The sequence below is a fragment of the Chiloscyllium plagiosum genome, unplaced genomic scaffold (assembly GCF_037043375.1).
Source record: "Chiloscyllium plagiosum isolate Xiang-an unplaced genomic scaffold, Cpla_swu_hap1 HiC_scaffold_50, whole genome shotgun sequence".
Lineage (NCBI taxonomy): Eukaryota > Metazoa > Chordata > Chondrichthyes > Orectolobiformes > Hemiscylliidae > Chiloscyllium > Chiloscyllium plagiosum.
In genome coordinates this window covers 49,399,156-49,409,233 of record NW_028270188.1, presented here as the reverse complement: position 1 = coordinate 49,409,233, position 10,078 = coordinate 49,399,156, and the positions used below count along the sequence as shown (strand labels likewise).

Sequence of the window (10,078 nt, the reverse complement as noted above, 5' to 3'; positions counted from 1 at the left end):
CTGGAGTCACACCTACGCCCAAACCAGGCCACAGCAGATTCCCTTCCCTCAAGAACATTAAGACAATTGCCACTGGACACAGGATGGGCTTTTAATTCCAGAGTTTTACTGATTTCAAGTTTAACCAGCCTCTGCAGTGGGTATCAAACCCATGTCCCCAAGACATTAGACACGTGCTGTCCTTCTTCTGAGAGTGATTGATGGGGGCAGGAAAACAGTGTAGAGAGAGAGCTTTACTCTGTATCTAACCCCGTGCAGTCCCTGTCCTGGGAGTGTTTGATGAGGGGACAGTGTAGAGGAAGCTCTACTCTGTATCTAACCCCCTGCTGTCCCTGTCCCTGGGAGTGTTTCATGGGGAGGAGGGGAGGGGACAGTGTAGAGAGAGAGGTTTACTCTGTATCTAACCCCGTGCTGTCCCTGTCCCTGGGAGTGTTTGATGGGGGGACAGTGTAGAGGGAGCTTTACTCTGTATCTAACCCCGTGCAGTCCCTGTCCCTGGGAGTGTTTGATGGGGGACAGTGTAGAGGGAGCTTTACTCTGTATCTAACCCCGTGCTGTCCCTGTCCCTGGGAGTGTTTGATGGGGGGACAGTGTAGAGGGAGCTTTACTCTGTATCTAACCCCGTGCAGTCCCTGTCCCTGGGAGTGTTTGATGGGGGACAGTGTAGAGGAAGCTTTACTCTGTATCTAACCCCGTGCAGTCCCTGTCCTGGGAGTGTTTGATGAGGGGACAGTGTAGAGGAAGCTCTACTCTGTATCTAACCCCCTGCTGTCCCTGTCCCTGGGAGTGTTTCATGGGGAGGAGGGGAGGGGACAGTGTAGAGAGAGAGGTTTACTCTGTATCTAACCCCGTGCTGTCCCTGTCCCTGGGAGTGTTTGATGGGGGACAGTGTAGAGGGAGCTTTACTCTGTATCTAACCCCGTGCTGTCCCTGTCCCTGGGAGTGTTTGATGGGGGACAGTGTAGAGGAAGCTTTACTCTGTATCTAACCCCGTGCAGTCCCTGTCCTGGGAGTGTTTGATGAGGGGACAGTGTAGAGGAAGCTCTACTCTGTATCTAACCCCCTGCTGTCCCTGTCCCTGGGAGTGTTTCATGGGGAGGAGGGGAGGGGACAGTGTAGAGAGAGAGGTTTACTCTGTATCTAACCCCGTGCTGTCCCTGTCCCTGGGAGTGTTTGATGGGGGACAGTGTAGAGGGAGCTTTACTCTGTATCTAACCCCGTGCTGTCCCTGTCCCTGGGAGTGTTTGATGGGGGACAGTGTAGAGGGAGCTTTACTCTGTATCTAACCCCGTGCTGTCCCTGTCCTGGGAGTGTTTGATGGGGGGACAGTGTAGAGAGAGGTTTACTCTGTATCTAACCCCCTGCTGTCCCTGTCCTGGGAGTGTTTGATGGGGAGGAGGGGAGGGGACAGTGTAGAGAGAGAGGTTTACTCTGTATCTAACCCCCTGCTGTCCCTGTCCCTGGGAGTGTTTGATGGGGGACAGTGTAGAGGGAGCTTTACTCTGTATCTAACCCCCTGCTGTCCCTGTCCCTGGGAGTGTTTGATGGGGAGGAGGGGAGGGGACAGTGTAGAGAGAGAGGTTTACTCTGTATCTAACCCCCTGCTGTCCCTGTCCCTGGGGGTGTTTGATGGGGGGGACAGTGTAGAGAGAGAGGTTTACTCTGTATCTAACCCCCTGCTGTCCCTGTCCTGGGAGTGTTTGATGAGGATAGTGATGTGGTTACTCCCCTTTGGGCTGTTACTGCTGAACAATAAATGCTGGCATAACCAGCGATGCCTGTATCCCAGGAAGGATTTTTCTTTTGTTGTAGTAGTCAGGTCCAGCCCTAACGACTGCCTGTCCCTTTCTTGTCGGAATCGGTGTTGTGAAGCTAGGGCTAGGGGAGGGATGTTGTGGGAGGTCTCCAGTAAACAAATAGCACGCCCCCTCTTCCCCCCCCCTCCCCCACCGCAGACTCACCAGAGTGCTACTTTTCTTAATGTCAGTCAGACGCTCCAGCACTGCGGCTAGGTTTGGGTCATCTGACTCCACAAACCATATGGGAGGCACCGAGGGATAGGATTCCTGAAAAACAGAAATACGGAACGTACAGTCAGCACAACGATGAATCCTCACCTGACCAGCAACCCCCCAGCCCTACCCCCATTTACTCCAGCAAGGGAAAGCAAGCAGCAGTCACTGAACAGCAGGGTTCAGGCACAGGGACAATGGGCCGAAAGGCCTCTGTCTGAACCCCGAGTATTTGGGGAAAATAAAACATGCAGAGCTGAAGATGTAATGCTCCTGCGGAGGGCAGGGGGGGGGGGGGGGGGGTGGGGAATGCAAAGGCTCATGGACAGAGATTCAGATTTATCAGGATGTTGCAGGGAATGGAGGTTTGAATTATGAGGAGAGACCGGGACATTTCCCCACTGGAGTTTGAGGTGACCTTATAGAGGTTTATAAAATCATGACAGGCACAGATAGGATTAATGGCAGGTGCCTTTTCCCTAGGGTAGGGGAGTTCAAGACTAAGGGGTAACTTTTTAAATGAGAGAGGAGAAAGATTTTTAAAAATGGGGGGGGGGGCTTTTTTTTCAAACATACGGAGGGGTTCGTGTGTGGAACAAACATCCTCAGGAAGTGGTGGATGCAGGTACAATTACAATGTTTAAAAGACATTTGGAGAGGTTCATGGATAAGAATGGTTTGGAGAGATATAGGCCAAATGCAGGCAGGTCGGTAGGTGGGACTGGGTTAGTTTGGGATTATGGTCAGCATGGACTGGTTGGGCCGAAGGGTCCGTTTCCGTGCTGTATGACTCTTGCCAAATTAAGACCATCCTTCACATCCCCACCCATGTCTTAAGACACCAAGCTCAGATCAACTGGACGGAGGGAGGCAGATACAGGCAGAAGCCATTCTCTCTCCACTGGTGAAGCAAGGGTTAAAATGTGCCACATGGGAAAGTTCAATGCCCGCTCCTCACCACTGCCCAGGCCGAGCGAAGGGTGTTGCCTTGGACTCGGCACAATGCCTCGCCGAGCTGGGATGTCACTCAAGGAACAGTGCGTCCAACAAACCGCCAGCAGGTCAAGGTCCTGAGGACGAGAGAGCACCACCACCACAGGTACAAGTCTGAACCCGTCACAGGCTTTTACAAAGGGAAAACATGGCAGCTGTCACTGGGGAGCTGATGGCCAGTGCCAGACTATTAATCCAGAGACTCTGATAACGTTCTGGGGACCCGGATTTCAATCCTGTCACGGGATTTGCATTCAAGAAATATTAGGCATCTAATGATGACCATGAATCAATTCTCAGGAAAATGCCATCTGGCTTGAGGGGGAAGCAAACGGTCATCCTTACTTGTGCTGGCACTTAACTGGGCAATGAGGGACGGGTAATAAATGTCAGCCTGGCCAATGAATGAATAGGTCAAGGATCTGACCTTGCCCTCACTGGCACCAAGAGTAAGGTCACAAGGTAGTAATTAGGAATGGATTCCATTGCAAACTTTACATCAGAGATGGGCTGAACAGCCTCCTGCTGTTCCCATGCAATGCACCCCAGCACAGGGACTCCTCCCAATCCTATGTAATACGCTCAACTGGATGAATGGCATGAGATGGGGCTGAACAGTCTTCTCCTGTTCCTGTGGGAGCTGGATGGTTTCATACTATCCCTGCGTAATAAGCACAAGGCGCAGGCTGAATGGCCTCCCCTGGTCAAAGAGCTGAGGCGGTAGTGGAAATACTTCTTCCAGTTCCTGCGTAATTCTAAATGTGGACCGGGAACTAGGTATGCTACTGACTCATCCTGTTTTCATTAGAGAGATTCTGAAAAAAAAAATCCCTATTGACTAAGGTGGTGACATGGGAATTCAAGTTACCAGTGTTACAACTCGCAGCACCAACAATGAGCTGTTATTTAATTGCAGGGTACAGGTGTGGTTTACATGCCAAAACCCCAGCTCCAGACAAGGCCTTGTCGTGACATAGCGTCCTCACCCTTGACACAACCACAAGAGTGTCTCTCCTCATCGCTGGGAGTCAGGGACTGAGCATGCAATAGGCTTTGGGAATAATTTCTGTGTGTTAGCAATGTCCCACCCGAAATCCAAACCATTAGCAACCAGATTCGAAAAGGAGAAAATGATGGCATAAACACTGAGCTTTGCACAACCTGACTTGTATCATCAGTTTTAAACTCTATACCTAACCCCATGCTCACCCTGTCAGAGTTGTACAGTACGGAAACAGACCCTTCAGTCGAACTCGTACACGCTGAGTAAGTTTCCCAAATTAAATTAGCCCCATTTGCCAGTGTTTGGCCAGATGCCTCCAGAAGAGGTCTCATCAGCATCCTGTACAATCTCAACATGACATCCCAACTTCAACACTCAGTGGTGTGAGCAATGAAGGCATATATGCCAAACGCCTTCTTAACCACCTGTAGCGCAACTTACGGCAAACAACAGGCCTGAACTTCTCGGCCTCTCTACTCCGCAATACTCCCCAGGGGCCCACCATTAAATGTGCGAGTCCTGTCCTTGTTCGTATTAACAAAATGCAACACCTTGTATTTATCTAAATTAAACTCCATCCGCCATTCCTTGGCCCAACTGATCAAGATCCCTTTGCAATCTTAGACAACCTTCCTCACTGTCCCCTCTACCACCAATTTGGTGTCATCTGCAAGCTTTCTAACCATCAAAATCATTTATATAAATGACAAACAACAGTGGACCCAGCACCCATCCCTGAGGAACACTGGTAGGCACAGGCTTTCAGACTGAAAAAAAATCAACCCTCCATTACCACCCGCTTTCAGGTCTGTGTGACGTGAAGATGGTGTAGAGGGAGCTTTACTCTGTATCATTCTGTCCCTGTCCTGGGAATGTTTGGTGGGGTTGTGGGGGGGGGGAAAAAAAAAAAGAGTGTAGAGGGAGCTTGACTTTGTATTCAGCCCAGTGCTGTCCCTGTCCTCGGAGTGTTTAATGGGGTCAATACAGAGAGAGCATTACCTTCAGCTTAAAGAACACAAGGATTTCACTGGGTTTTACATCTGTTGCTAGCTTTATCAAAACCATTAGAGTGCCTTTCACTAGAGTCCTTTTCCTCCCATTTCTGCAGAATAGGGAATAGTCCTCTTGACATCTTTCAACATCATTTCAATTTTCAGGAGTAAAGCAATCACAGGCACGATAGGGTGACTGGCTGCCTCCTGTCCTTATTTGTGTTAGGAGTGTCACCTGTGCTCCAACTAACCCTTCGATAATCTCCCTATTTTACAAATGGAGATCAGAAGCCAGATAATAGCAAGAGCACAGTCCCAGCATGCACAGGAAGAATGAAAGACCCCTATTACATTCAGGGGGGGTTCACTGCACTAAGTACAAGCTTGCATCGTCACAACACAGGGGTTAATTTACAGAAACAAAACATTTGGCACAATCAGTTTCCATACCCCGGTGTTACACAGCAACAAACCTGCCCCCCCGCACCCCCCACCCCCCCCCCCCAAGTACCATACCCCAGTGTTATACAGGGAGAGACCTGTCCCCCCCACCAGTACAGTAGCCCAGTGTTATACAGGGAGAGACCTGTCCCCCACCAGTACAGTAGCCCAGTGTTATAGAGGGACAGACCTGTCCCCACCAGTACTGTACCCCAGTGTTATACAGGGACACACCTGTCCCCACCCAGTACTGTACCCCAGTGTTATACAGGGACTGACCTGTCCCCCACCCAGTACTGTACCCCAGTGTTATACAGGGACAGACCTGTCCCCACCAGTACTGTACCCCAGTGTTATACAGGGACACACCTGTCCCCACCCAGTACTGTACCCGAGTGTTATACAGTGACAGACCTGTCCCCACCAGTACTGTACCCCAGTGTTATACAGGGACTGACCTGTCCCCACCAGTACTGTACCCCAGTGTTATACAGGGACAGACCTGTCCCCACCCAGTACTGTACCCGAGTGTTATACAGTGACAGACCTGTCCCCACCAGTACTGTACCCCAGTGTTATACAGTGACAGACCTGTCCCCACCAGTACTGTACCCCAGTGTTACACAGGGACAGACCTGTCCCCACCAGTACTGTACCCCAGTGTTATACAGTGACATACCTGACCCCACCAGTACTGTACCCCAGTGTTATACAGGGACAGACCTGTCCCCAACAGTACTGTACCCCAGTGTTATACAGGGACAGACTGTCCCCAACAGTACAGTAGCCCAGTATTATACAGGGACAGACCTGGCCCCACCAGTACAGTAGCCCAGTGTTATACAGGGACAGACCTGTCCCCCACCCAGTACTGTACCCCAGTGTTATACAGTGACAGACCTGCCCCCACCCAGTACTGTACCCCAGTGTTATACAGGGACAGACCTGTCCCCACCAGTACCGTACCCCAGTGTTATACAGGGACAGACCTGTCCCCACCCAGTACTGTACCCCAGTGTTATACAGTGACAGACCTGTCCCCACCAGTACTGTACCCCAGTGTTATACAGTGACAGACCTGTCCCCACCCAGTACTGTACCCCAGTGTCATACAGTGACAGACCTGTCCCCACCCAGTACTGTACCCCAGTGTTATACAGTGACAGACCTGTCCCCACCAGTACTGTACCCCAGTGTTATACAGGGATAGACCTGTCCCCACCAGTACTGTACCCCAGTGTTATACAGGGACAGCCCTGTCCCCCACCAGTACTGTACCCCAGTGTTATACAGTGACAGACCTGTACCCACCAGTACTGTACCCCAGTGTTATACAGGGACAGACCTGTCCCCACCAGTACTGTACTCCAGTGTTATACAGGGACAGACCTGTCCCCACCCAGTACTGTACCCCAGTGTTATACAGGGACAGACCTGTCCCCACCCAGTACTGTACCCCAGTGTTATACAGTGACAGACTTGTCCCCACCAGTACTGTACCCCAGTGTTATACAGGGATAGACCTGTCCCCACCCAGTACTGCACCCCCACTATTCCCTGGGAATCCAGCAGCTGACAGACCCTGCTTCTGAACGGGCACCTCTCACAGATCACAGGAAACATCCACCTGACTTTACCCACAGCAGAGACAGGCCGCAACGCCAGGCCACAGGTTGGCAGGGACAGCAGGGCAGGTACCCTCATGATAGACAGACCCAACCACCCCCTTAAAGACACAGACTGGGCCCAGTACCAGAGCCAAGACCTGCCCTGTAACCAACTGTTCAGCGTGACTGATTATTTGCGAGCTCATTGGATTGATCGAGCCAATGATCCCGAACACAACAGCCTGTTGAACTGAGACTGTCAGCAGTACAACCGAGTAACAGTGTGAACATCACAGGAAGAAAGCATTCTGCCCGTTGACCCTCTGCCCTTTACCGCTATCAGGGCATTTTCGTCAACCCCCCCCCCCCCCCCCCCCCACAAAAGCATGGTCATCAAAATCTGCCCCACCTCGGGGTTTCGGACATACTCAACAACTGAGTGTGCACAGCTCCCTGGCTGTAAGAATTCTCAAGTTTCTCAACCCTGGGAGCGTGGAAATGTTTTGTCATCACCGTGCCGAGTGGCTAACCCCTTTATCACAGACTGTGACCATCCCGCTCTCCGGTGAACACCCTGTCAAGTCTGTTCGGAGGGTGCAACCTCATCACGTTTAAACTCTGGGGAACGTAAAGTTGAGAGTGTGGAGCTGGAAAAGGGCTAGTGTCCGAAATGCAGACTCTCCTGCTGTTCGGATGCTGCCTGGCCTGCTGCGCTTTTCCAACACCACACGCTCAAATCTAACCTCCAGCATCTGTGGTCCTCACTTTCTCCTCTGGGGAATATAAACCCAATCCTTTTGATTTATGATTGTCACGTGTACCTGGGTACAGTGAAAAGTATTGTTTGGTGCACAGTACAGGCAATTACAGTACAGACCATAAGGGCAACAGAACAGAGTGAGGAATACAATGCTGCAGCTGGTGAGAGGTCCATTCAGCAGTCTTGTAAGAGCGGGGTAGACGCTGTTCTTAAATCGGTGCGTATACACAAACGTTTATATCTTCTGCTGGACGGCGAGTGTGGAAAAGCGTATAACAAGGGTCTTTGGTGGACATGGGCTGCTTTCCCCAAGCAGGAAGTATAGATGGAGACAATGGAAGGAAGGCTGGTTTGTGTAATGGACTGGGCTGCATTCACAATTCTCTGGGGGAACAGGTGGGGCAGTGCCTTCAGCACCACAGAGAGGGAGAAAACAGAGGCGGGGTAGGCCCTTCGGCCCTTCCAACGTGCTACACCAGCCAACACCGATTGGGAGGGCAGGATCTTTGTTACCTGCCCAGACCGGAACTCAGTGTCGTCACAGGTTTAGACAAGACATGACCGTTACCCTGCTGACTCCTAAACCGACGGCTCTTCAAGCAACAGACAGACGTCCGACTGAAGGTCGAAACTGGGTTCTGCAAAAACCTGGAACTCAAGTTGTTGTGCACAAGATCAGATTCTCGGTTGGGCCCCGCAAGTTTGTGTGGTTTTTTTGTTGAAAACATACTCCATCGGCAATCAGCATTAGCTCAGAGCCTGGCTGATTGACGGTCTGACAAATTGATTTTGTGCCTTATAACTGGGCCTAAGTAAATCCTGCTCCCATTCCACACCGTACTCAAAAAGGTGAAGATATGTGCCTGTATTGACTCATTAAACTTTTACGTTCAGTAACAGTCTTCTGTTAGGTAAAGGGCTGTAACTAACAGAACTCGCTACTCTACACTACACGGGAGATTTACAACAACAGCCTGCATTTTATACAGCGCCTTTAGTCTCATTAACAAAAAAAGGAAGGAGTGTTCAATCAACAACATTTGATGCTGAGCCACATTAAAATAATTACAGGGAGCAAGAAGCCTACTCGAAGCAGTAGAAATGAAGGAACATCTTAAAGGAGGGCAATTTGGATAAATAATACCCAGCTAGATCACAGCAACACGGATTCGCGAATGGGGAAATCGCATTTGACAAACATGCTGGGAGCTTTCGTTTTGAAGACGTGACTAACAAAATTTGATAGGGGGAAGCCAGTGGACATGGTATATTTGGATTTGCAGAAAAATTTTGGTAAAGTCCAAATCTGACAGATTCAACACAATGTGGAAATCTGTGAGGTTATTCAATTTGGCAGAATATTTTTTAAATGGCAAGAGGTTGGAAAGTGTAAATGTACAAGGAGACTCAGGTGTCCTTGTCGATAAGTCAGTGAAGGCCAACATGCTGGTGCAGCAAGCTATTAGGAAGCCTGTTGGAACATTAGCCTTTATTGTGAGAGGGTTCGAGTACAGGAGTCCTGAGGTCTTGCTTCGATTGTCTGGGAGCTTGGTTCGATCACACCTGGAGTACTGTGCGCACAGTTCTGGTCTCCTTATCTCAGGAAGGATATTATTGTCATAGAGGGAGAGCAGTGAGGGCTCACCAGACATATCCCCAGGATACTGGGACCGTCCTATGGAGAGAGAGTGGGCGATTGCAGCCTCTGACTCCCTGGAGTTTAAGAATGAGATGTGACCGCAGTGAAACTTGACAGGGTCAATCCATTTAAGATGTCTCCCCTGGTTAGTAGTGGGGGGGGGGGGGGGGGGGGGGGGGGGGGGAAATCTACAGCCGGGGAACCAAGCCTGTGGTTGTCGTTGTACAAGAGGAAATTCCTAACACTTGTTTAAACCCCCCCCCCCCCACACACACACACACACACACACACACACACACACAGCTGAAGGCCAGCCTACCAATGGTAATTGGAAGACCAGGTAAGGTGCTGGAATTGAAGGGGCGTGGGGATCGTAAAGGTAGCAGGGATCGGAGGGAGTGACAGAGATAGGGAGGGGGTGTAGGGGGTTACAGAGCTAGGGAGGGAGTGTAGTGGACTGGAGGGAGTGACAGAGATAGGGAGGGAGTATAGGGGGTGACAGAAATAGGGAGGGGGTGTCGGGGCTGGAGGGGGTGACAGAGATTGGGGGTGGGTTGTAGGAGACAGTTAGAAGGCAAGGCTTTTGTTGACTGAAAACTGGGTTGTGAATTTTTAAAATCGAGGTGCTGCC

At 50.6% G+C, this 10,078-nt stretch overlaps 1 protein-coding gene across 1 annotated transcript in view; it reads right to left on the bottom strand.

Annotated features, from left to right (window-relative positions):
- LOC122544761 (ubiquitin-conjugating enzyme E2 Q1) overlaps window positions 1–10,078 on the bottom strand; it is a 50,615-nt gene that overhangs the window by 27,030 nt on the left and 13,507 nt on the right. Inside the window, exon 2 of the mRNA XM_087985144.1 lies at window positions 1,962–2,066. Within this exon, the coding sequence (XP_087841270.1) occupies window positions 1,962–2,066 (105 nt within the window). The remainder of the gene's footprint in view (window positions 1–1,961; window positions 2,067–10,078) is intronic.